Source organism: Somniosus microcephalus, chromosome 1, assembly GCF_052327205.1.
Source record: "Somniosus microcephalus isolate GS21.2 chromosome 1, FLI_Smic_1.0, whole genome shotgun sequence".
Taxonomy (NCBI): Eukaryota; Metazoa; Chordata; class Chondrichthyes; order Squaliformes; family Somniosidae; genus Somniosus; species Somniosus microcephalus.
The window spans coordinates 101,086,020-101,113,395 of NC_140987.1; the positions used below are offsets into that span (position 1 = coordinate 101,086,020).

The window sequence follows — 27,376 nt, forward strand, 5'->3', positions numbered from 1 at the left end:
CTTTTGCACACTGTAAAAATTGTAAAACTGTTTATGATTTCATTACACATGGCACACAGGGGAAGTCTTCTGGTATTACAGAGCTTATTGAGCTATTTTATGTTAATAACATTGGGCATGGGTTTTATATCTCCAATTCTTTGCATGATGAAATTGTTGTAGGCCACCTAGGACTGTGGAAGTGAGGAACTTCCAACACGGGGATGTAATGACCAGTAACATGTCATTCTAGAATGGTACACTAGGTGGAGCTGTATGTTTAGTAGTGGGCTACCCACAAGGCAGTAGTCAAGATGGATGCATGTACACTAGTCCACATGGCTGAATAAATGACTAGCTCAAGCTAGCTGTTCATAATGAAAACATCTATTTATTTATGAACATAACATGGTACCAGGAGTGGTAATATCTGCTGAATATTGTGAAACGCGACATAGAGAATTTGAAGCCACCAGAAGGTTTGAAACTCATGGGGAATGTCGACTGCAATTGGCGGACTTTCAAACAACAATTCGTACTCTATATTGCTGCCATCGGGTTCGGTACGATGCCAGACGCAAGGAAAATAGCGTTGCTGCTCATGGTTGCAGGCCCGCAGGCGATAGAGGTATTTAATACGTTTGTATTTGATCAAGAGGAGGACACAAAAAAAATGGACGATGTGCTAAAGAAGTTTGATACACATTGTTCTCCCAAAAAGAACGAGACCTATGAGAGGTACATCTTCCGTTCATGGACACAGCAGCAAAATGAGACTTTTGATAGCTTTGTGACCGATCTGAAACTGAAAGCAGAGACATGTAATTTCTCTGAACTGAAATCATCCATGATTCGTGACCAGATTGTGTTTGGTATTCATGATAAAAAGGTCAGGGAACGTTTGTTGAGAGAAACCGAACTAACGTTGGAGGATGCTGTGAAAATATGCCATGCCAGTGAGCTAGCTCGACAGCACGCAAAGACTTTCAGTGAAATGAATAATGATGCGAATGTAATGAGTGACTGTGCTGCTGTTGGTGCTGTGTTCTACGAGGAGAAGAAACATGGGCAGAACAGAAATGCAAAGCAATTGGAGGATGGAACTTTTAATTGTAAACGCTGTGGTTACCAGCACCAGTCAAGACAATGCCCAGCGTTTGGGAAAATGTGCACAAAATGTAATGGAAAGAATCACTTTGCCAAACAATGCTTTTCAAAAGTAAAAACAAAGAAAGGGCAACAAGTCAATGTGATTGAGGACACTGGTTTAAGTGAGACATTTTTTGTAGGAATGGTGTCATGTGACAATATAGAAAAGGATACAGAAAATGTGCAGCCCTCAGGAATGGACAATGCTGAACATTAAGTTAATGCAGTAAAAGAGGACAAATGGATAATGCCACTGCAGGTAAATGGAGCATTAGTTACATTGAAACTAGACACTGGGGCAAAAGCAAACTTAATCAGTATGAGTGACTTAAAAAATATGAAAGAAAAGCCCAAAATACAGAAAAAGTCAGTACTGCTGAAGAACTATAATGGACAGAAAATAGATAGCTTAGGTGTATGCACACTTAAAGTGACAGTCAAAGACAAAGTGCATCATCTCATGTTTTCTGTTGTGGCTGAAGGACTTGATTCACTACTAGGTGACAAAGCTTGTGAGGACTTCGAACTGGTCAAGAGAGTCTATCGTATAAACTGTGCCATAAGCAAACCAGATGACTCAGTGGATTCTGTAGTGAGTAATTTCCAGGATGTGTTCAAAGGATTTGATGTTCTACCATTCACTTACAAGATCCAGCTAAAGGAGGATGCTCAGCCAGTGGTACATGCTCCACGGAGAGTTCCAGCACCCCTGCGTGACCGGCTCAAGAAAGAACTGGAAAGAATGACCACACTTGGAGTCATCAGGAAAGTCGAAGAGCCAACAGACCGGGTTAACTCCATGGTATGTGTAAAGAAAAAGAACAATGATCTAAGAGTATGCATGGATCCAAAGGACTTAAATGCAAACATAAAACGTGAACACTAGCAGATTCCCAAGCGAGAAGAAATCACCAGTGAAATGTCAGGTGCCAGATACTTCACAAAGCTCGATGCCTCACAAGGATTTTGGCAACTAAAACTGGATGAAGAGAGCACCAAATACTGTACCTTCAACACACCATTTCGCAGGTATTGTTTCCTCAGAATGCCTTTCGGGATAATATCTGCATCTGAAATCTTTCATAGAGCGATGGAACACATAATTGAAGGTCTGGAAGGAGTTCGGGTCTATGTTGATGACATCATCATCTGAGGCTCCACACTGAAAGAACACAATGAGAGACTGACTAAAGTGCTACAGAATGGGCTGAAGCTCAACAAAGCCAAGTGTCAGTTTGGCATCCAGGAAGTCACTTTCCTAGGAGATAATCTATCTGGTAAAGGAATAGAGCCAGATATGGAAAAAGTAAACGCCATACTCAACATGCCCCGACCCACTGACAAAAAAGGAGTGCTACGCATCATGGGGATGATAAACTTCATTGGAAAGTTCATTCCTAACTTGTCAGCCAAGACAGCCTGTCTGCGCAACCTGCTGCATAAAACAAATGAGTTCACATGGACAGAAAGACATGAACAAGAGTGGATGAACCTTAAAACAGTGCTGACAACCACACCTGTACTCACCTTCTTTGACCCAACAAAGAGAATCAAAGTGCCAACGGATGCGTCAAAAGATGGCCTAGGCGCGGTCTTACTACAAGCAGAGGGTGAAGATTGGAAGCCTGTTGCCTATGCCTCCAGGTCTATGACTGACTCTGAGTGTTGATACGCCCAGATTGAAAAGGAATGTCTAGGCTTGGTAGTTGGACTAGAAAAGTTCCATGGCTACATATATGGACTTCCCACCTTCACAGTTCAGACAGACCACTGCCCACTGGTTGCCATCATTAAAAAAAATCTGAATGAGATGTCTCCAAGGATTCAAGGACTCATGATGAAACTGCAAAGATATGACTTTGAACTGATCTACACACCAGGCATACACATAGTGTTAGCAGATGCACTATCCCGAGCACCCACAATGAGTCATGTGAGCTCTACTGAGGAAGACGTGGATGTTCATGTGAGTATGGTCACTGCTGCGCTGCCCATGTCAGACACAAAATCAAAGCAAATAGCAGAAGAAACAGTAAAAGATACAGTGTTACAAACAGTAATAGAGAACATTCATCACGGTTGGCCAAAAGGTTCCTGTCCAAAGTACTATCACATCAGGTCAGAGTTAAGTGTCGCAAGTGGACTATTACTAAAACAGAACAGAATAGTCATTCCACAGGCTCTACGTCAAGACATGCTCAAAAGGATTCATGAGGGACACCTCGGAATTGAAAAATGCAAAAGGAGAGCAAGAGACACTGTTTATTGGCCTGGCATAAATAAGGACATTGAGAACATGATAGGCATATGTGAGACATGTCAGAAACACCAAAACAAACAAGCAAAGGAACCAATGATAGTAGCTGACTTACCAACAGCATCATGGCAAAAGGTTGGTATGGACCTCTTTCATTTGAATGGTAAAGACTATCTAATAGTGATTGACTACTATTCTAACTATCCTGAGATGGCGCTGCTCTCAAGCACCACAGCAAGCAGTGTCATAATGCATGTGAAATCCATCTTCGCCAGACATGGAATTCCCAGGATTGCCGTTAGCGACAATGGTCCGTGCTTCAAGGAGTGGCAACAGTTTGCAGCACATTATGACTTTCAACACATCACATCCAGTCCTCTGTATGCTAAGTCGAATGGTAAGGCAGAGAAAGGTGTTTAAGTTCTCAAACAGCTACTGAAGAAAGCAACAGAAAGCAAGTCTGATCCTTATCTCGTCCTGCTGAGCTACCGAGCCTCCCCTTTAGACTGTGGTTCTTCACCTGCTGAGCTCCTAATGCGTCGCAAGTTGCGCACCATGCTACCCTGCTGTGCAAAAGAAAAGCAGAGTAAGGAACTGAGACAGAGACTTCAACTGTTAAAGCTGAAACAGAAATCACACTATGACAAGTCATCCAAAACTCTGAAACCATTGACAAGGGATGATGTTGTCAGGATTGAGGATGCAGATGCATGGAACAGGAAAGCTACAGTTCTTGAGGAAGTAGGACCAAGGTCATACACTGTTAGAACTGAGGAAGGACAGATTCTCAGGAAGAACTGCCGTTCCCTCCTGAAAACACAAGAAACTATCCAAGAGCAAATCGATGACAATGCCGCAACAGAATCTTGTCACTCACCACCAGAACAATCTAACACAAACACACATACAGGCTCTCATGAAAACACATCAGACTTACCTGTGCTGAGAAGATCCACACGTGAAGTAAAAAGCCTGATAGATTTAACCTTTGAGCACAAAGAAAACTATAATAAAGAATGAAAAGCTTAGAGTTCATAAAGTAAAGCTTTGAAAATGTGTTGACTGCTGTGAAGATGTTTATGTCGTTATGATTGATTGATATTGATTTTGTTTAACCTCTAAGGCAGGGGGATGTAATGATCAGTAACATGTCATTCTAGAATGGTACACTAGGTGGAGCTGTATGTTTAGTAGTGGGCTACCCACAAGGCAGTAGTCAAGCTGGATGCCTGTACACTAGCCCACATGGCTGAATAAATGACTCGCTCAAGCTAGCTTTTCATAATGAAAACATCTATTTATTTATGAACATAACAGGGGAGAGGAAAAATTGTAGGGAAAATCAGCACAGCCCAGTAATGTTCACTTTCTAGCAGCTATTTAAAGAGACAAGAGAATTAGGAAGCTGGTCACCTGTCCATGCTGTCAGTAGAAAAGTAATGCTTGGGAAATCTATTGCTTTATCTATTTCCATCTCTTATAGCTAAGTACTGGTAGGTAAGTACAGAGGAAACGCTTCAAGGACACCGTCAAAGCCTCCTTGAAAAAGTGTAACATCCCCACCGACACCTGGGAATCCCTGGCCCAAGACCGCACAAAGTGGAGGAGAAGCATCCGGGAAGGCGCCGAACACCTCGAGTCTCTTCGCCGGGAGCAAGCGGAAGCCAAGCGCAGGCAGCGCAAGGAGCGCACGTCAACCGAAGCACCCCACCCACATTACTTTCAGTTTCCCTTCTCATGTTTGATCAGGTATCTGCCAAGACTCGGTTTCACAGAGCATCTCGTCTGGTTTTGAATACCTCTTAATGTCTCTTTTACTTCTTTTATTCTATCGCAGCCCTGACTTCGATCTATTTTATTTCCTTTCCAGTTTTGAAAAAGGGTTTCGACCCGAAACGTCAACTCTAATTTCTCTCCACGGATGTTGCCTGGCCTGCTGAGTTTTCCAGCATTTTCTGTTGTTATTTCGGATTTCTAGCATCTGCAGTATTTTGCTATCGTACTAGTGTTTGGTTCACTGCCACACCTCTTCTAGGAATGCCTACCTTGAAGAAGTTCTGCTCTTCTCTTCGATGGGATCTCCATTTGGCTCTTCAACCTTGTTCATCTTCATTACTTTCAGTTTCCCTTCTCGTGTTTGATCAGGTATCTGCCAAGACTCAGTTTCACAGAGCATCTCGTCTGGTTTTGAATACCTCTTAATGTCTCTTTTGCTTCTTTTGTTCTATCGCAGCCCTGACTTCGATCTATTTTATTTCCTTTCCAGTTTTGAAAAAGGGTTTCGATCCGAAACGTCAACTCTAATTTCTCTCCGCGGATGTTGCCTGGCCTGCTGAGTTTTCCCAGCATTTTCTGTTGTTATTTCGGATTTCCAGCATCTGCAGTATTTTGCTATCGTACTGGTAGGTACTTGGCTTTGTTTTAAGAGTGCCTCTCTTGTGCTTCTGTACTGCAAGGCTTCAGCTGAGAAGTTTTTTGCAACACTCAACACACTGTAAGGGGTCGTTTTAACGAGCTTATGGTGTGCTAAATCGGTTTTGATTTTCGCACTACTCGTGAGCGGTTTCGAAGCGCTCCCCCCTCACGGTTCTAGACACTGGGCTTATTGCCAGACAACCTTTGTGTGTTGGCCCAACTCGTGACTCGGAAGACAAATGGTCAGATGAGACAGATTGAGTTTTAAATCAAAATGATCTTTATTTTTGAAAGAGAATGTACACAGAGAAAAATGGCAAGAATAAATGCAGACGAAAAAATAACGTTTCTCACAGAGGACTAAATTATACACTGAGAAAAATAACTTTAAAGCATATAAACAGTTCTAAAATAGCGATAAGCTAAAAGCGGGGGTGAGGGAAGCGCACGGACACATCGAGGGATAAATCACACTCCTGACTTACAAATACCCTTAACGTTACAAACCCTCCCGTTACTGAATATACCTCAATTATGTCAGTTAGGTAGAGTTGGGCCTTTATGCTCACCAGAATTTCAAAACCCTTCTGGACCTTGGTACTTCTTGTTACGTCTGGAATTTCCGATCTTCCTTATGGAACCGGCTCCTGGACCCTGTTACTTGATGTCGTCCGGGACCTCCGACCTTCCTTATGGGACCGGCTCCTGGACTCGCTCTCCTGTACAAACTTTGGAAGTCCTCCGAAGTCCTCGAGCCGTTTTCTGTTCCGCACGGTCCTCGAACTCCTGATGGTAACTGGACTTGGACTTCACGGTGCGAACCGTCTCTGGAGGAGTCTTCCTTACTCTGGTTGAATCTTAGACTGGCTTGCTGACGATTTACCTGAACGGTTATACTCTTTTCTGGCCCTAATCTTGGCGCCAAATCAACCGTTTTCCTTTGTTAAGGTTGCTTTAACAAAAGCAAGCACATTAATTTTAACTGCTCGCAAATCGAACTAATGGGAATCCGATTAGTGTCCCTTCGTTTGTGTGTGCTCAGCAGTTTCTGAGATCGGTTACCGCTTTGCCATAACGGGAATCCGTTTAGTGTCCCTCCGTTTGTGTGTGCTCAGCGGTTTCTGAGATCGGTTACCGCTCTGCCAGCGATTAGCGCACCTCCAGGTGCTAATAGTTTTGTTTACTGCTGTAACCACGTTACAATATCAAAAACAGTAAGGTTCTGGATTCTTCTAATCGATGATGACTCAGACTGCTTTAAGGTACTGTGTGTGTGTCCTTTTGAACTGGGCCATGAGAACTGCCAACTCCATTCTGTGTTCTCACAATGTGGCCACTTCAGGGGCCCTACCCGTATACTGTATTTCATGGATTTTTGCGAATCCTACAGACCTTTTATTGTAGTCAGCATTCTGGCAGACACAGTGCAATTAAGTTATAATTTCTCTGCTTAGCTACATCTCCCAATTTAGTTATTCAAGGATAGTATTTTGTTAACAAAACTAAGCAGTGAATCTTCCTTTCCCAGTCACACTGGGAAATGTTCCAGATGAAATCTATATCTGCTTATATGCTTAATTTCCCAGTGAAAATTTGAATGAAAGAAAAACAGTTGAGGTAATTTATAGTATGTTTATATCTGAGAATCTGTATTTGTTTGGTAGATAAGAATACTTTCTTCAACACTGACTCCTGAAAATGACAGCAAGAACATGTCTACTGACCAAAGATTGATTCTGTGTTAACATAACAAATATCAAATATGACTTGTGTACAAAGGTTAAGTTCAACATGTTACAGCTGAGTATTTTTAATTGTAACTTTTAAGTGCTTCCAAATTAATTGTCATCCAGAAAGTTATGTTTCCACAGTTCTCAGAGGATTTCAATCCAACTTAATTGAGAAATCACAATTGTTTATTCCTAAATGCATGAGATTATTACAAATTAGACTAGCATTAGCAATTAAAAGAGTCTTAAGTCACAAACAAACACAGGATTTAGGCTGACACAGCAAAATGTATTGGGAAAAATTAAATGTACACCTATATAGATACCAATATTTAAGGGGCCGCCTGTTAGGCCACAACCAACAATGTAAGTTTTTAAAATATACTTACCTGGATGTGGAAACAGGAGGAGCGGGAGTGCTCCTCCATACCCCACATTCAAAGTGTTGAATCCGTGAATGTTAATGTATAGTATTCTTCAATAAATCGACAGAGACTGCGGAGGAACAATTAGCAGGTGTTTACTGGATGCAGGTTACTCAAAAACCTACTCAGGGTTTATATACCGGTGTGGTCACTGCTGGTACTACAGTATACAGGAGCTGTAAAAAGTAGTTCTCCCCTTAAAGGTACATACACTACAATTCCTCCCCTTTTAGATTAACAGTACCATAACATTCATTTAACAATTAACACTTTTAACATGTAACATTAACAGTAAATAGTCCATTTATAAATTCAGTCTTTGGGGCGGCTTCCTGATCCTTTCTGGATAGCGCCTTTCCTGAGTGTCTTGCTCTTGGTGCGGAGGCGATTCTGGCCCCCTGTCGTCGGTTGGTTCATCAGCTTCTGATGCTACTGTTTCTGGGGTAGATGCTACCGGTATGTTGGGTTCACCACCAGGTACGCGAGACCTGGGGTGGACTCTTTCCTGTGACTCTAGGATCTGGTCGACATGGCGTCTCACAATGTTCTCCCCAACATCCACGGTGTACATTAGTGGCCCCTGCCGTGTGCATATCGTTCCTGGTTGCCATTTCTCTGTTTGGTAGTCGCGAGCCAAGACTGGTTGCCCTACATTGAAGCTCCTTGTCGGCTTCTCATTGATGTGCTGGAATTGCGTATTCTCAACACCTCTTCGTACATTTGGTTTGAGCAAATCCAGACGAGATCTCAACCTTCGGTTAAAGAACATCATGGCCGGGGTCTGGTTGGTGACTGTATGTGTCGCATTTCTGTAGGCTAACAGGAAATTGTCCACCTTATGCTGCAGTGGAATGTCATCATCGCACATGGCCCTTACTGCTTTTTTAAAGGTTTGTACAAACCTCTCAGCCAATCCATTGGTGGCTGGATGATACGGAGCGGAGGTGTAATGCCTTACCCCATTCCTTTTCATAAATCTTCGAAACTCTTCGGACACAAACTGTGGTCCATTATCAGAGCAAATCTGCTCTGGCAAGCCGTTCCTGGCAAAAATGGTCCGTAGGACTGCAATAGTTTTCTCCGTGGTGGTGGAGGACATTTTGATCACCTCAGGCCATTTCGAGTGCGCATCCACAGCTATTAAAAACATTGAGTCCATGAATGGACCAGCAAAATCAATATGCACCCGTTGCCATGGAGATGAGGGCCACTCCCATGGGTGTAGAGGGGCATGTGGTGGTGCATTTTGGACCTTCTGGCATCCTGAGCAGCTCTTTGTCAGGTCCTCGATTTGCTGATCGATCCCCGGCCACCACACATAAGCCCTAGCAAGGCTTTTCATTTTCACCCCTCCCAGATGGCCTTCGTGAAGCTCATTGAGCACTCTCTCCCTTAACTTGGGTGGAATTACCACTCGGGATCCACACATCAAGGTCCCCTGGCATACTGACAGCTGTTCTCTTCTGGATGAGAATGCTGGCAACAGTGAGTCGCCATGTGCTGGCCATCCCTTCACCATCAAATCATATACCCGAGACAGTGTCGGGTCATTTCGGGTCTCCTTCTCCATACCAGCGTTAGTTACTGGCAAGCATTCAATTATAGTCGAATGAAATATTTCAACAGGATCCACTGCTGGTGCTTCCTCTGCAGTAGGTACTGGCAGGCGTGATAGCCCATCGGCGTTTCCATGCTGTTTCGTACTCTTATACTTGATATCATATTGGTGCGCCCCTAGAAAAAGGGACCATCTTTGTAGCCATTGCGCAGTCATCACCGGAATGCCCTTCTTTGGGTTAAAGATGGAGACAAGTGGTTGGTGGTCAGTCAGCAAGGTGAACTTCTGCCCGTGCAGATAGTGGTTGAACTTTTTCACTCCCCACACTAGGCTGAGGGCCTCCCTGTCAATCTGGGCGTAGTTACGCTCGGCTGAGGTTAGTGACCGAGACCCAAAGGCTACTGGCCTCTCCGAGCTGTCCGGGAATTTGTGCAACAGCACTGCTCCAATGCCATAGGGTGATGCATCACACGCGAAATGAGCCAACACCTCTTTTGATGTGATCAATGCTTTGCACTTCTGGAAAGCTCGTTTACATTCGTCATTCCACTTCCATGGTACCCCCGCTTGCAGTAGGGTGTTCAGTGGGTGTAGAACTGTAGACAAATTCGGCAAGAACTTATGGTAGTAGTTCACCAACCCAAGGAACAACCTCAGTTGTGACACATTTTCCGGTGCTGGAGCCTTGACTACTGCCTCAATCTTTTCAGGGGACTTATGTAACCCCTCTTCATCAATAACATGGCCACAATACGAGATCTGCTTCTGGAAAAACTCACATTTGTGGCGATTAGCTCGGAGCCCATAATCCTTCAATCTAGTGAGCACCTGTTCCAGGTTGGCTAGGTGATCACTGTCATTTTCGCCCGTGACCAGGATGTCGTCCAAATAACACTGGGTCCCTGGAATCCCTTGCAGGACTTGATCCATTGCCCTTTGCCAAATAGCCCGAGCTGATGCTACCCCGAACACCAGCCGGTTGTATTGGTAGAGACCTTTATGAGTGTTGATCGTGAAGTACTGTTTCGAGGCTTCTTCTACCTCCATTTGCATGTACGCCTGGGCCAGATCAATCTTAGTGAAGCGTTTCCCTCCAGATAGCGAGGCGAAAATATCTTCAATCCGCGGAAGCGGATATTGTACAGTGTGAAGGACTGGGTTCACTGTCACCTTAAAGTCCCCGCAGATGCGAACCTTCTTTGGTTCCCCAGGCGTATTACTCAACGACCTCTTCATTACAGGAACGATGCGTGTAGCCCACTCGCTCCAGTCCACTTAGGATAGCACTCCTGAATGTTCCAAACCTTCCAGCTCTGCTTCGACAACTGGGCGGATCGCATAAGGTACCGGTCTGGCCTTAAAAAACTTTGGGCTTTCATTTTCCTCTATTTTGATCATTGCTGTTATGCCTTTTAGTGTTCCGAGTCCCTCCTGGAACACTTCTTGTGCGACAGTTAGCATTTTTGACAGTCGTCCCGGTGTGACGTCGTCATCCTTTTTGGCATCTACAGTCAGTGCTTGTATGGAATGCCAATCTAGCTGTATCTTTCGGATCCATTCACACCCTAGTAGTGGCGGTCCTCCATCTGGCAATACATATATGTCCATTTTTGGTGTTTCCTTGCCGTTGTATATCACGTTCACCCTTATTTTTCCTTTGGGGTAGACTTTTTGCCCCGTGTACGTCTTCAAGACAATCTCTGTATCTCTCAAGGGTATATGTGAGAATAGCCGCTTGTAGTCCCTTTGGTTTATGACTGTTAGGGCTGATCCTGTGTCCAATTCCATTTTCACTTGGACTCCGTCTATCTTGAGCGTGACCCAGATAGTTTGGTGATCCTCCATTTTGATTACATGATGTAGTTTCAGACAACCCAGCTCCTTGCTTCCGGAGTCTGTATCACTTTTCTGTTCGTCTGAACTACTCTCCGTCACCTTATGTACCTTTTTGTACTTCACCTGTGGAGATTTCTTGCTGCTGGTTTTCTTTCCCGACCTGCAGACTCTTGCTCTGTGTCCTACTTTTCCACACTGTCTGCACACTTGGTCCTTGAACCAACAGTCCTTGTGGTCGTGTGTTGTTTTGTCACAGCGATAACACTTCACTGCTCCATATAACATTTCATTTGTGCCATATTCTTGCGATCTCCGTTGTATCTCTGCAGCGCCCCGTGCGGCTGCTTCGTGTGATACTGCCATGCTGAAAGCCTTGTCCAGCGTAAGATCCTTTTCTGATAGAAGCCATTTCTGGGTTCCTTCACTTTGAAGCCCACACACAAACTTGTCCCTTAAAGTATCTGCTAGTCCCGTTCCAAACTGGCAGTGTTTCGATAGTTTGCACAGTTCCGTTAAATACTCAGCATTACTTTTGTCTTTATGCTGGTTCCTTTTGTGAAACTTAAATCTTTCGGCTATCAGCAGCGGTGTGCGGTTTAAGTGGTCCTGTAGGATTGCCACTATGCTTTCAAAATCCTTTTCCACTGGCTTCTCTGGGGTTATTAGGTTTCGCAGTAAGCCGTACGTTTTTGCACCCATGGAATTCAACAATACCAGTGCTTTCCTGGCATCTGGCACTTCATTCGCCTTGCCGTACACTTCTACACGTTCTATATATGTTGCCCAATCTTCGACTTCGTTGTCGAACGCTGTGACACTGCCACTCTTTTGCATCCTTGGGTGTGGTTAGACTGGCTAAAAATGGCATCTCCCACGCTCTCCCTTCTTCTCCGCCGGCTCAAAATGGCGTCTCCCGCGCTTCTTTCCTCCCCCGCGGACGCTGCTCAGCCCTTGAAACCCCAGCCGCGCTCTGCGCGTTTTCCCTTCTCTTGTTGACGCCGCTCGGTCTTCAACCCCGGCTGTGCCCTGTGTGCTTCACCCTCTCTCTTACCCCGTCGATGCTGCTCGGCCTTTTTGTGTGCCGTCGATCGGCTCCAGCCGCTGCCGTCTGGGAAGGGTCTGCGCCGTACCTGCTGCCAGCCCGCTGTACTGGATCGTCTCAACTGGGGAACCAAGCCCAGCTCTCCACAGCCTCCTCTGCAATGTTCAAGTCCTCTCCGGATGGTCGACGCCCGCACTGGTGGAATCAGCCTTCTTTTACAGAATTGCAGGTAGGTTTGAATCAACTCGTCGCCACTGTTGAATCCGTGAATGTTAATGTATGGTATTCTTCAATAAATCGACAGAGACTGCAGAGGAACAATTAACAGGTGTTTACTGGATGCAGGTTACTCAAAAACTAAAGTACAGATCCCTACTCAGGGTTTATATACCGGTGTGGTCACTGCCAGTACTACAGTATACAGGAACTGTAAAAAGTAGTTCTCCCCTTAAAGGTACATACACTACACAAAGAACGCAGGCCACTGCTGGATACCAATCCCGCTCCCTCCCCCCGCTTTCAACACCGATTTTCCCACCTCGGGAATCTGCCCACTAATCCCACAGGATTCAACTTCATTTAATAGCCTGTACTGTGACATTGTGTCAAAGGCTTTTTGAAAATCAAGACACACAATATCAACCAGGCTACCTACATCTACCAACCTTGTGACTTGTTGACTACAATTTCCCCATATTGGTGGGATAGGACCTTCTTTTCCAGAAGCCATGTTGTGATTTTCTAATAACCCTTTCTCTGTCAGGGTTGTCATATAGCGTGGGCTCGATTTTAACTCCTGGCCATGGAAGGAGTGCAGCGAAGATTCACCAGGCTGATACCTGGGATGGCAGGAATGACGTATGAGGAGAGATTGTGTCGATTGGGCTTATACTCACTGGAGTTTAGAAGATTGAGAGGGGATCTCATCGAAACCTATAAAATTCTGTCAGGCCTGGACAGACTAGATGCAGGAAGGATGTTTCTGTTGGCCGGGGAGTCCAGAACCAGGGGTCATAGTTTAAGGATAAGGGGTAAGCCATTTAGGACTGAAATGAGGAGGAATTTCTTCACCCAGAGAGTGGTGAACCTGTGGAATGCTCTGCCACAGAGGGCGGTGGAGGCCAATTCATTAAATATATTCAAGAAAGAGTTGGATATATTTCTTAAGGCTAAAGGGATCAAGGGATATGGGGAGAAGGCAGGGACAGGGTACTGAATTTGGATGATCAGCCATGATCTCATTGAATGGTGGAGCAGGCTCGAGGGGCCGAATGGCCTACTCCTGCTCCTATCTTCTATGATTCTATGTTTATATGAATGTGGCAAAGTGAACGGTGTTCCCATCCGGGAGCGGCAGCAGGCAGGCTCGTGGACCTTAAGGCCTCGTTAATATGCCACTTGCCAACTTACCGACCAAAATGGCTGGGAAGTCGATAGGAAGCTGGAGACTGCCCTGGAGGTCCCCGGCACAAGATAAGTGCTCAGGTGGGGAATCCCAGTCGAGAGAAGGGGAGAAGCCTGAGAAACAGGCAACCAAAGGTTTCCTTGCACCCATGCTCCTCCTGGCCCACAAGAAAACCTATAATAAATTTTTATAACTTACCTTGCTGGGCTTCTTCTGGCCCTGCCATGTGTTCCCGGCAGGTTTTGCCTGGCATGGAAGCCACCCCTCCTCAGGCCTCAGGTTAAATAACTCAACCCCGATGATGTCATCAAAGCCAGATCTGTATATTTAAAGAGGACAATTTAAAATTGCAGTTGACCAGATAGGGGCAGGTAAGCCCTCCTCCATTTTAATGGTTTCGGCCAGGCAGGGGAGCTAAAATCATGCCCTGTATCTCTAATGACCCCTTCGTGTAGCTTGCCTTTAATTGAAGTTAAGTAAATAGGCCTTTCATTTCCCAATTCTTACTTAAGCTCTCTCCAGTCCATGGGAACAAACCCAGACCCCAGCGACCTGTTATATAAATGAAGAAGAGGACCCCATGCTTTAGGCACACTTGGTTGAATGTTGTCGGGACCAGCAGCCTGATCTGTTTTGAGTTCCTTTATTCTAGCCAGGACTATATCTGCATCTACCCAGACAGTTTCAATTTCAGCATCAATCCTACAATGTATTCTTGGCAACTTAGTATCATCTTCTGTAGTGAAGACTGATGTAAAATAGCCATTTAAAACCCCTGCCCAAACCTAGGAATCCACCCAAGTCTGCCTTGAGGAGACCTCCAGTGGCCCTATACAGTCCTTAATGGATTTCTCTGGCTCCTAACATGTCTAAAAAAGTCCTTCCTATTATTGCCACAGCTATCCACTATATTTTTCTCCAATGTCCTTGTAGTTGCTCTCATAGCAGCTTTTGTTGTCCTTTGTTGAAACAGATACCTATCTCTGTTCTCCTAAGAGCTATTTTCTTTAAGCCTGTAAAAATATTTCTGCTTAAGCCTAATTTGTCTTTGAACATGATCCATTAGCCAATTTGTCTTTGTTTTACCGCATAACCTTCTTTTAACTCTAGACACATGCTTGGCTACCTTTTGCGTAAGGGTGGCTTTGAAGGCATTTAATTTATCCCAAGGCGCTTAGAATCCAAATATTCAGACTTTAAAGGGAATAGCAAAGATCCAATCAACTTCTATTAAATACAAAGGCCTAGAAATTCAGTAAGGCGCTGCCAGCTTTGCGGCCAGTTACCGCCCAAAGAGGGCTTCTGCGCCAATAGAGGAGTTTGCGCTGATATTCAGCGCAGCGGTAATGGCGGCGGTAGCCGTTAGCGCTGCGCCGGCACCGATGACGTCATCGGTGTGCGCAGTGCCCCGCTACCGCCCCGCTACCGGCCCGACCCCCATATTGAGTTGCGGCCGCCTCTTCCACAGCGGCCGCAAACAGCGACCAGAAAACGGGGCCGTACTGTAGCCTTAGTGGGGCGCTTTAAGGTGGAGGTGTGGCCGGCCGCTTTTTCGGCAGCCGCCTGCCCGCACCTCCTTCCCCGGCCTCCTCCACCACCCCCCCCCCGCGGCATTGCCGGCTGCTTTCCGCGAACCTGGCACTTCTCCGTGGTGCCGGGCTCATTTGCCGGCACTATCCAGCGGCGATCTCCCCGTTGCAGGCACCTCCCCCTTAAGAGAAGGAGGAGGCCTGCAGTACCGCAGCCTGCCGCTCCGCAGCGGGTGGCGCAGCGGCGCCTAGAGCGCTGAAATTCAGTTTCAGCGCCCCAAGCGGGGGCGGGCACACCCTGGAATTGCGCCCGGTTCCGACTTGGGGCGCAAAAACTGAATATCTGACGGTCGCAACTGGCTCCACGCTCAGCGCTAACTTTTGGGCGCACGCCAGCTGGCGGGCCCAAAGTGAATTTCTAGGCCAAAGACTTCCTCCAGTACTTCATTCTTTGTATTATTTCATTTTTCTAATTTCATCTATGCACCAAAGATTTAACGTGGACATTTTTTGCATTTTATTAAATCAAGAAACCAAGGTGAAAGACCAGGATGCATCATGCAGGACAGCACCAAGGTGGAATGGAGTAAGAAAGAAGGCAATACAGGTAGACTATCCTTTATCCGAACTTCCGAAAACCGAAAACCTCTAAAAACCGAAAGTTTTTTCGTTCAGCGTAAGTCGTGCGCACGACGCCGACCCCCGCCCCCGACCCCCCGCTGACCCCCCGCCGACCCCCCTGCCGACGCCGACCCCCGCCAACCCCCCTGACCCCTGCTGACCCCCACCGCCGACCCCCCGCCGACCCCCACCCCCGCCGACCCCCACCCCGACCCCCCGCCGACCCCCACCCCCGACAAATTTCCCAGTCTTATAAAATACCTTCTGAAATCCGAAATTTTCCGAAAACCGAAACACGGCTGGTCCCGAGGTTTTCGGATAAAGGACAGTCTACCTGTATAGGGTACATTTTATGAGGCTCTGCACTGCCAATGGGGCCTTGCATACAGCCAGCGGTTATCCGAAAATCTCAGGTGCACTGCCCAGAAGTTTCTGGAGCAATGGCTGTAGGTGAGGCCCTGCTGGCAGTGTGGGTCCTCACAACAATTACCCTTATTAATCAAGAAGTGGTGATTAGATGACACCAAGCTTGAGTTTGTAAAGCCTGGAGGTTGCAGCAGGAATGGTATAAGAAGTTCCCTAATTTTGAGGTCCTGGGAGAGAATGAAAAACAGTGTGACAGGTCTTGATTACAACATTGGGAGACTGCAGGGAGGAGGAAGAGTATACGGGAAAAGAAACTATGGCAACCGCAGCCTCGAACTGCTGAGACTGTAAAGTTTACATTATTTCAACTTCTGGAAATTCATGCACAAAAATAATCTGATATATGTATTAAAAAGGTAAAGTTATCATCCATGGTTAAAAAGTATAAAATATGTAATAACTCTATTACAGTATTTAAAGTGAAGAAATGACCAGGACTTCCACTAAACATGTAAGCCTGGAAATTATGCTGTGTGATGTTAGTAAACAAGTAACACATTCACATCAAATTCCTTCGGCTGCTGTTTAAAGTAAATGGGTTACGGTCTCCATTAAAGTACTGGACAGAGTAATTTGATACAAACAAGCATTCCTAAGATAATATTTCACAGTATAATTTCCAGGGTGTCTTTCTCTGAGGTGGGCTATGTTTTATAAACCTGCTTTTCTTTTCTCTGTTGTAGTACATCCAGAGGTTAGAAGCTGAAAATAATTTTGTTCAAGGACAATTGATACAATTAGTAAGTATATTAATTTTACTATCATTCTATCTAACTACTTTACCAATATATTGACCTTGAATCTGCAGGCTTACAAACCAAATACATGGTTTTTAATATCTACAAGTTGATGCGCTATCAATAACTCAAAAGACTGAGATTAAGCGAGCAACTAACAGGCTTTTATTAACAAGAGAATGAAGGTGTGCCTCGAGTGGTCGACCGGTCCAGAATACAGAGGGACTGTGGAGCAGTCACCTTTATACCTGGACTCGTGGGAGGAGTCAGCCGAGACATGTACAGGCATGTACACAGTGGAATACAAACAGTGGTTTACCACATTCACCCCTTGTTTAAAATTAAGTCCGGCGGGGTGAAGTGTATTAAAAGTTAGTGTATTGGAGTCTCTCCGGAGGTCTTGTCTGCCGCTGTGATCGACGTGGCGACGGCAGGGGTAGTGGAGCTTCCGGCGTCGAGTCCCGCGTAGGCTGGGGCACTGGTGTGTAGTCCTCGTAGGTGTCGAGCGGGTTGCGGGGCCCAGGCCTGCCGTCTGCTGGGGCTGGATATCGGATCGTGGGGGGGGGTGGTAGTGGCTAGTGGGTTACTGCGGCCCCCGAGGGTGCGAGGTCTCGTATGGAGACTGTGTCCTCCCGCCCATCCGGGTACGCAATGTAAGCATACCCGGAGGAGGAGGTCGACCCTCTCGACCAGGGGGTCGGTTTTATGGGTCCCCACGTGTCTTCTCAGTAGGACCGGCCCTGGGGACGTCAGCCATGGCGGTAGCGATGTCCCCGATGTGGACTTCCTTGGGAAGACAAACATTTCCTCATGAGGGGTGGCGTTAGTGGCAGTGCAGAGCAGTGACCGAATAGAGTGGAGTGCATCGGGGAGCACATCCTGCCAGCGGGAGGTGGGAAGGCCCCTAGACTTTAAGGCTAGCAGGGCGGCCTTCCAAACTGTCGCATTCTCTCTTTCCACCTGTCCGTTCCCCCGGGGGTTGTAACTGGTGGTCCTGCTTGTTGCAATACCCCTAGCGAGCAGGTACTGACAGAGTTCGTCGCTCATAAACGATGAGCCCCGGTCGCTGTGGATATAGTTGGGGAAACCGAACAGGGTGAAGAGGTCGTTCAGACATTTAATGACCGTGGCACTGGTCATGTCCGGGCAGGGGATGGCGAACGGGAAATGGGAGTACTCATCAATAATGTTGAGGAAGTACACATTGCGGTCGGAGGAGGGGAGAGGCCCTTTAAAATCAACGCTCAGGCGCGCGAAGGGGCGAGTGGCTTTTATCAGGTGAGCCCTGTTTGGTCTATAAAAGTGCGGTTTGCACTCAGCGCAGACTTGGCAGTTCCTGGTCATGGTCCTGACCTCCTCAATGGAGTAAGGCAGGTTGCGGGCCTTGATGAAGTGGAAGAACCTGGTGACCCCCGGGTGGCAGAGGTCATTGTGGAGGGCCCGCAGTCTATCGATCTGCGCGCTGGCGCAGGTGCCACGCGATAGAGCACCCGGGGGTTCATTGAGCTTCCCGGGCCGGTACAAGATCTCGTAATTGTAGTTGGAAAGTTCGATTCTCCACCTCAAGATCTTGTCGTTTTTGATTTTGCCCCTCTGCTTGTTGTTAAACATAAAAGCAACTGAACGCTGGTCAGTGAGCAGGGTAAATCGTTTTCCGGCCAGGTAGTGCCTCCAATGACGCACAGCCTCCACAATAGCCTGGGCCTCCTTCTCAACAGCGGAGTGTCTGGTCTCCGGGCCCTGGAGGGTTCGTGAAAAGAAGGCCACGGGTCTCCCCGCCTGATTGAGGGTAGCGACCAGGGCAAAGTCGGACGCGTCGCTTTCCACCTGGAAGGGGATGGATTCGTCCACTGCGTGCATGGTGGCTTTGGCAATGTCTTCCTTGATACGGTGGAAGGCTAAGCGGGCCTCTGCCGTCACGGGAAAAGAGGTGGACTTGATCAGCGGACAGGCCTTGTCCGCATAGTAGGGGACCCACTGGGCGTAATAAGAGAAAAACCCTAGGCACCTCTTCAGGGCCTTGAGGCAGTGGAGCAGTGGGAGTTCCATAAGGGGACGCATCCGGTCGGGGTCGGGACCAATGACTCCGTGTTCCACAACACAGCCAAGGATGGCGAGGCGGGTTGTGCGGAATATGCACTTCTCCTTGTTATACGTCAGGTTGAGGAGTTTGGCGGTGCAGAGGAATTTCTCGAGGTTTGCGTCATGGTCCTGCAAGTCATGGCCACAGATGGTCACATTGTCCAGATATGGGAAAGTGGCCTGCAACGCATTTTGATCGACCATCCGGTCCATCTCCCTTTGGAAGACGGAGATCCCGTTGGTGACGCCAAATGGAACCCTAAGGAAGTGATAGAGGCGGCCGTTTGCCTCAAAGGCAGTATACTGGCGGTCCTCAGGGCGGATAGGGAGCTGGTGGTACGCTGATTTCAGGTCAATGGTCGAGAAGACGCGGTACTGCACGATCTGGTTGACCATATCAGCTATGCGGGGGAGTGGGTAAGCGTCCAGCAGGGTGTAGCGATTTATTGTCTGGCTGTAGTCGATGACCAGGCGCTGCTTCTCGCCGGTCTTAACGACCACAACCTGGGCTCGCCAGGGGCTGGTGCTGCCCTCAATAATCCCTTCCTTCAGGAGCCGCTCCACTTCGGTTTTAATGAAAACCCTGTCCCCGGCACTGTATCGCCTGCTCTTTGTGGCGATGGGCTTACAGTCGGGGGTGAGGTTAGCAGTGGGGGGGGGGTGACTCTGAGTGTGGGGAGGTTGCACCTGGTGCGCGGCGGGCAATTTGGAAGCTGCTGGCTGCGGACTGTGAGTGGGGGGAGGGGTCCACCGTACGCCATCGTAACACTTTTAAGGTGGCACTGAAAATCTAACCCCAGTAGAACGGCAGCGCAGAGGTGGGGCAGGACCAGAAGTTTAAAATTATCGTACACTGTCCCGTCTACTACGAGTGTCACCACGCAGTAGCCACCAATGTCCGCCGACTGGGACTCGGAGGCCATAGAAACCCGCTGGTGTGCAGGCAGGATTGGGAGAGAGCAACGCCGCACCGTGTCGGGGTGGATGAAGCTCTCCGTGCTCCCAAAGTCAAAAAGGCAGATTGTTTCGTGACCATTTACCTTAATGTCCATTGTGGACCGGGCCAGCTGGTGCGGTCTTGCTTGGTCCAGCGTAACGGAGGCCAGCGTAGGGGTCGGTGTGTCGCTGCGGGTATCAGATGAGGCGGTGTTGGGGGCCTGCTGCGTCCCGGCTGTCGTCCAAGATGGCGGCGTCCATGATCCCCATGTGGCTGGAGGCGTCCAGAATGGCTGCTGTTCTGGTGGTTCGCACATGGCTGGGGAGGCCCAAGGTGGCGGCCCGCACGGCCCACACGCGGCGCTGCTGGGGTTCGGGGTGGCTTTGGCCCTGCAGATGCTGGCGTAGTGTCCCTTCTTCCCGCAGCCCGAGCAGATCGCATTTTTCGCCGGGCAGCGCGCTCTGGGGTGTTTGGCCTGGCCACAGAAGTAGCATTTCTGGCCTTGGGGCACTGCTGTCTGGCCTTGGGACACTGCTGCGGTAGTTGGGCCGTTGCTGGGATGTGGCTGGGGTGGCACGGCGCTGTGAGATGGTCCTACCGTGTCCCAGGCTGTCGTTCCCCGCGGCGTCCACGGTGCAGAGGAGTAGGCATCCATGCCCCGGTAGGCTGCGTCCAATGATAGTGCGAGTTCAGAGGCCTTGTTGAGGTCGAGGTCACTCTGCTCCAACAATCGCTGTCGGGTGTAGTTGGACCTGTGGCCCGCTACAAAAGCATCCCAGATAAGTTCCTCTGTGTACACGGCAGCCTTTACATCCTTACAACCACAGGCCCGGCCAAGCACAGACAGTGCCTGAAGGTATTCCTCGGTCGATTCCCCAGGTTGTTGTTTACGACTCCCCAGAAGGTGCCTGGCATACACTTCATTCACTGGGCGCGTGTACTGGTCCTTGAGGAGCTTGCTAGCATCCGCGTACGAGGTCGCGTCCTGGATGACCGAGTACACTCGGTGGTTCACTTTGGAGGTCAGGACATCCAGTTTGTCCTCGTCCGATTTGACTGTTGCAGCGGAGGCGATCAGGAATTTTTCAAAGCACCTCAGCCAGTGAGTAAACTTGGTGGATGCGTCCAACTCCCGATGGTCTAAGTCTAGGCATGCTGGTGTGAGGATCTTCTCCATTATAAAAATCTTGTTAATAAAATTGATGCGCTATCAATAACTCAAAAGACTGAGATTAAGCGAGTAACTAACAGGCTTTTATTAACAAGAGAATGAAGGTGTGCCTCAAGTGGTCGACCGGTCCAGAATACAGAGGGACTGTGGAGCAGTCACCTTTATACCTGGACTCGTGGGAGGAGTCAGCCGAGACATGTACAGGCATGTACACAGTGGAATACAAACAGTGGTTTACCACACAAGTTAATATATTCCCTTGCATTAGTCAGTGAAATTAATTGCTTCTCAAATCATGTGGTGCAAAATTAATAATACCTATTAAATCTTGCGATTAAATTATCAGAATCTGTTGTCTGCCACTGTTTTTACATTACTGAAGATACTATGAAGTTTGAGGTGTGCCGCAAGACAGCAATACATCTTGGGGTTGATCTGATGTTGGCAAACTCCCGCTGTGCTCTTATGGGTTTTTTCTCCCCTTTTTGTTGCTTAATTAGGCTCTTCTGAAGGAGCTGCCTCCTGCTGTAGTGCCTTACACAGGTGCCAGTAGCTGTCACATAAGTGGTTCACATAGACAGGAATATTTCTGAAATCTTGGAGAAAATTCAGCATTTATCATTTTTGAGGTCAATCAGGAAAGGCAGGTTTGTCAGACCAAATAGTGTCCTCTCATTCCTAAAATAGCTTCCGCTTCTTTATGATCTGTAATTTTGAAACACGGAACATACTTACCACTGAGTTAGACCATACTTGGAGTACTGGGCACAATTCTTGTCTTTGTATTATAAAAAGGATATCGAGGCATTGGAGAAGGTGCAAAAGAGATTCATAAGGTTGATACTAGAATTGGGAGGTTATAACTATCAAGACAGACTAAACAGGCTGGGCTCTTTTCTGTAGAAAAGAGAATCCTGAGGGGTGACCTGATTGAGGGCTTTGAGATAATGAAAGTGTTTGATAGGATAGAAGTGGAGAAAATGTTTCCACTTGTGGGGGAGACCAAAACTGGAGGTCCTAAATATAAGCTATTCACTAATAAATCCAACAGGGAATTCAGAAGGAAGTTCTTTACTCAAAGAGTGGTAACAATGTGGAACTTGCTTCCACAAGGAGTAGTTGAGACGAATGGCATAGATGCATTCAAGGGGAAGCTGGATAAGCACATGAGGGAGAAAGGAGTACTGTAGAAGGATATGCTGATAGGATTAGATGAAGAAGGGTGGGAGGATGCTCGTGTGGAGCGTAAATGCTGGCATAGACCAGTTGGGCCGAATTGCTATAGACTTGATGTAACACGATGAACTGACGCTCCCGCCTGCCGCTATCCTATCCGTGCAGGAGTTAGGATGGCAATGAGAAGCTGGACAGTAGCAATTTAGTTCGGGCCTCTCCATTCTGGTGCGCCATTGCTGCACGCTGCTGGAATTGCACCTGGTTTGGGGCACTAATGGATTTATGTGTTTTATGCAGTGGGAAATTATTTCACAGTGACTCTCTTTTTCTTTGGCATGACGGTGTTAAGCTTTGAACAATGATTTCCCTTTGTGCCTTCGAGTAGATTTGAGTGGCTTAACATTCTTTCCAATATTTGCAAGTATGTTGAAAACTGTAAGGAGAATAAGAATAAAGTGCACTTAGCAGTTTTCCAGCTGAGTTGGTGGTAGTCATGACTCAGAAGTGTGGATTCAACACCCACTGCAGTAGGGTTTAATCTAATCCGCCCGGTGGGAAACTGACACACGATCAAATCGCCACCCATTTTAGACACCAATTTTACTGTCCATTGACTTCAACGGAAAGTAAGATTGGGCGCCGAGTAAAATGAGCGGCAGATCTGATTGATCAAATTCCTACCAGTTGGGTTAGGTTAAAATTATCCCTAGGACTTGAACTTCCAAGTAGTACTGAGAGAGTACTGTATTGCTGGAGATGCCATCTTTTGGCTAAAATGTTTACCCAGGCACTGTCTGCTTGTTCAATTGGACATTAAAAATCCTGGCATCTTGGCTAACACTCTATCAACCAGCACCACCAAAAACAGATTAATTGGTCATTCATCTCATTGCTGTTTGTGGGATCTTACTGAACACAAAATGTTTGCCGACATAACTGTTACTTCAAAGTAATTAATTGTACGAAGCGTGGATTGGGGAGTCAGATTATTCACCCTATTATGTGACTCTGAATTTTAATCTTAATCAAGAAACAGGAGCACAAAAAAGTTGTGAAGAAGTTACAGATACAGCTCGCTCAAGTCAAGCAAGATGCTGCAATCGGTGTGATGGAAGTAAAAGAGAGAATTCAGACTTTGGAGAAAGAAAATCAATTTGCTAGGGGTCAGTATGACAATAATTCTGAAGCAGCACTGTTGTATGCAGGTATATTTACTGTTCAATGAAACACATACAAACAGAGCTCCCTGTCCAGTAAGTGGACCTGTAATTCAACCTGATAGTAATTGTATTATTTAACATCCACTGGTAACATTAATGTTCTACGCTATTGTCTGGAATATTACATAAGTACCATATAACAAGGTGCCCTGCTGTTCATAGAGATTGGGAACACTCAGATAGTTTCTGTGCTTATTGAATGGGGAAATATTTCAAATATAAAACATAAAGACCTAACCATGCCAGATATTCTGAATAAAAAAATGTGAGTATAATTTCCTACTTTGTAGCAGATATTTTAATCTGCTTTAATCCTCACCCCCTCCCTCAGTAGCCAGGCACACACTCGCACACAGGGTTTCTCCCTCTCGTCTGCCATAGCTTCAGTGGAAGAGCCACAGAAACCCCAGAAAAACAACGTAAACACCATTTATGCCATTTTCCCAGAGTTTCCACAGCTCTTCCGCTGTACACGCGAGTGAATCCCCACAAAAATTCACTCCCAGAGTGTCTTGCTGCAATTGTGCCTCTTACTGGTTAGTCATGGAGTGAAAACTGCCCCTGTTGCTGTTCCTGCAGACTAGGGTCAAAGAAAATCCCTACCTGGGTGTTCACTGCACCGGCCAAGGGTGATCTTGTTTAGGGAAGATGTTGGTTCTGCCCCAAGCAAGGCCCTGGAGAAACTGATGAGGGAAGCCAGGACCAAACTTATATTCAGGCCTAATTCTCAGCTGTTCTACTGGACTTATGGCAAGAGTGTGCCAAAAGGGCTGCAGATATTTGGCCCCTATGTGGCAACTTTGTAGGAGCCAGAAGATGGCAGCACTGTACTGAGTAGAGCTGAATTCTTAATCGATCTTTCAGTTTTGAAATCTTGAGGTTTACTTTCCTCTGTTAGTATTAGCAAAGAAAGCAGTGTGAGTATAAAGTGGGTTTCCCCTGCTTGATACTCACACTGACTTTTTCACTAACATTAGCAAATAGAAGAATATATATCTCTTTATGGCTAAGACTACAGAAAGAATGTGGAACTGATTTTAGCCTCCATTATACCAGACGGGCTAATTTGTGGGGCATAATAAAATGGAACTTTGTCAGATATACATTCCACCAGATTGCTGCTGAGTTTGTGGTCCATGTGTTTCAATTCTAAAACAAATTCAGCTTCATAATAATATTCAAATGATAGTGACATCATTTCAATGTGCAACTAATTTACCAATGTTATGTTGAAGAATTTTCTTGTCCAAAAGTAGAGGACATGCACAAGGTTAGTAGGCACTGAGTTGTATACAGAACTAAGTTTGGAGGCCCAAAAGGAAGATTTAGTGGACAATGTCAAGGCCATTTCTGACTGTTCTTCTTCATTTTTTTTCTCTGCTTCTCTGAGGTTCTCATAAACCTTTGTGACAATTATTTTGAGGCTTCTTTGTTTCCCCCCACCACCAGTAGTGCTACCAGTAGGTTTCCCAATGGGAATCTCCCTTTCCAAACTTTGTGGAGGGAGAGACAGAGGACCAAGAGAGAGAAGCCAAGCAAGTCATGCTACACCAGTGCCCACTTGCTGGTGCCCTGACTCCTGACAGAGGTGCTCATATCTCACTTTTGAGGAGGACTAGTGCATGCAGCTGTTCCTATTCCCAAGATAAGTGAACAGTAAACCTGATGGCATAGGCATGCAAATACCTGACTAACTGTAATACTGCATGGAAGCACTCCAATCACACACTAAGTTGTATTTTCAGTGATACTGCATAAAATAAGGTGTCTCAGTATGGTTCAAGAGCAAACATTAAGGCAGAAATTCCGGTCCCTACGGGTGGGTACGCGCTGTGTACTCACCCGTAGGGCCAACAGAAATGCCGGTTTTAGGCATGCACTGCGCATATTTCGCTGCACTCCACGTGATGTCAAGAAACGGCTGAAGACACTGGATACTGCAAAGGCTATGGGCCCTGACAACATTCCGGCAATAGTACTAAAGACTTGTGCTCCAGAACTAGCTGCGCCCCTAGCCAAGCTGTTCCAGTACAGCTACAACACTGGCATCTACCCGGCAATGTAGAAAATTGCCCAAGCATGTCCTGTCTACAAAAAGCAGGACAAATCCGACCCGGCCAATTACCGTCCCATCAGTCTACTCTCAATCATCAGCAAAGTGATGGAAGGTGTCATCGACAGTGCTATCAAGTGGCACTTACTCAGCAATAACCTGCTAACTGACGCCCAGTTTGGGTTCTGCCAGGGCCACTCAGCTCCTGACCTCATTACAGCCTTGGTCCAAACATGGACAAAAGAGCTGAACTCAAGAGGTGAGGTGAGAGTGACTGCCCTTGACATCAAGGCAGCATTTGATCGAGTGTGGCATCAAGGAGCCCTAGCAAAACTGAAGTCAATGGGAATCAAGGGGAAAACTCTCCATTGGTTGGAATCATACCTAGCACAAAGGAAGTTGGCTGTGGTTGTTGGAGGTCATTCATCTCAATCACATGACATCACTGCAGGAGTTCCTCAGGGCAGTGTCCTAGGCCCAACCATCTTCAGCTGTTTCATCAATGACCTTCCCTCCATCATAAGGTCAGAAGTGGGGATGTTCGCTGATGATTGCACACTGTTCAGCACCATTCGAAACTCGTCAGATACTGACGCAGTCCGTGTCCATATGCAGCAAGACCTGGACAACATTCAGACTTGGGTTGACAAGTGGCAAGTAACATTCGCACCACACAAGTGCCAGGCAATGACCATCTCCAACAAGCGAAACTCTAACCATCTCCCCTTGACATTCAATGGCATTACCATTGCTGAATCCCCCACTATCAACATCCTGGGGGTAACCATTGATCAGAAACTGAACTGAACCAGCCATATAAATACTGTGGCTACAAGAGCAGGCCAGAGGCTGGGAATTCTGCGGCGTGTGTCTCACCTCTTGACTCCCCAAAGCCTTTCCACCATCTACAAGGCACAAGTCAGGAGTGTGATGGAATACTCTCCACTTGCCTGAATGAGAGCAGCTCCAACAACACTCAAGAAGCTCGACACCATTCAGGATAAAGCAGCCCGCTTGATTGGCACTCCATCCACCACCTTCAACATTCACTCCCTCCACCACTGGCGCACTGTGACTGCAGTGTGTACCATCTACAAGATGCACTGCAGCAACTCGCCAAAGCTCCTTCAACAGCACCTTCCAAACCCGCGACCTCTACCACTTAGAAGGACAAGGGCAGCAGACGCATGGGAACATCACCACCTACAAGTTCCCCTCCAAGCCACACACCATCCTGGCTTAGACTTGTATCGCCGTTCCTTCACTGTCGCTGGGCCAAAATCCTGGAACTCCCTTCCAAACAGCATTGTGGGTGTACCTACACCATATGGACTGCAGCGGTTCAAGAAGGCGGCTCACCACCATCTTCTCAAGGGCAATTAGGGATGGGCACTAAATGCAGGCCTAGCCAGCCAGTGACGCCCACATCCCATCAATGAATAATTTTTTTTTTTTAAATGCGCTGGAAACCGGCATTTCCGATCTGTCAGGAAAGCTCTTGACAGATCCTTCGGCTGCGCTGGAGCAGGGCCTCTGCGGGTGGAGAGTTCCGTTTTTTGGAAACCCTCCACCCGCAGAAAACACTTACAATGTCTGCTTTTACCAGGATCAGAGTTGAAAAAAGTAAA

The 27,376-nt window shown here is 46.9% G+C and overlaps 1 protein-coding gene across 3 annotated transcripts in view; it reads left to right on the forward strand.

Moving 5' to 3' along the window:
- Positions 1 to 27,376, forward strand: part of LOC147124260 (coiled-coil domain-containing protein 192-like) — a 163,177-nt gene that overhangs the window by 110,775 nt on the left and 25,026 nt on the right. For all 3 annotated transcript variants that reach the window (XM_085984408.1, XM_085984402.1, XM_085984415.1), the window contains 2 exons: positions 17,056 to 17,112; positions 23,506 to 23,638. In XM_085984408.1, coding sequence (XP_085840534.1) covers positions 17,056 to 17,112; positions 23,506 to 23,638 — 190 coding nt within the window. The remainder of the gene's footprint in view (positions 1 to 17,055; positions 17,113 to 23,505; positions 23,639 to 27,376) is intronic.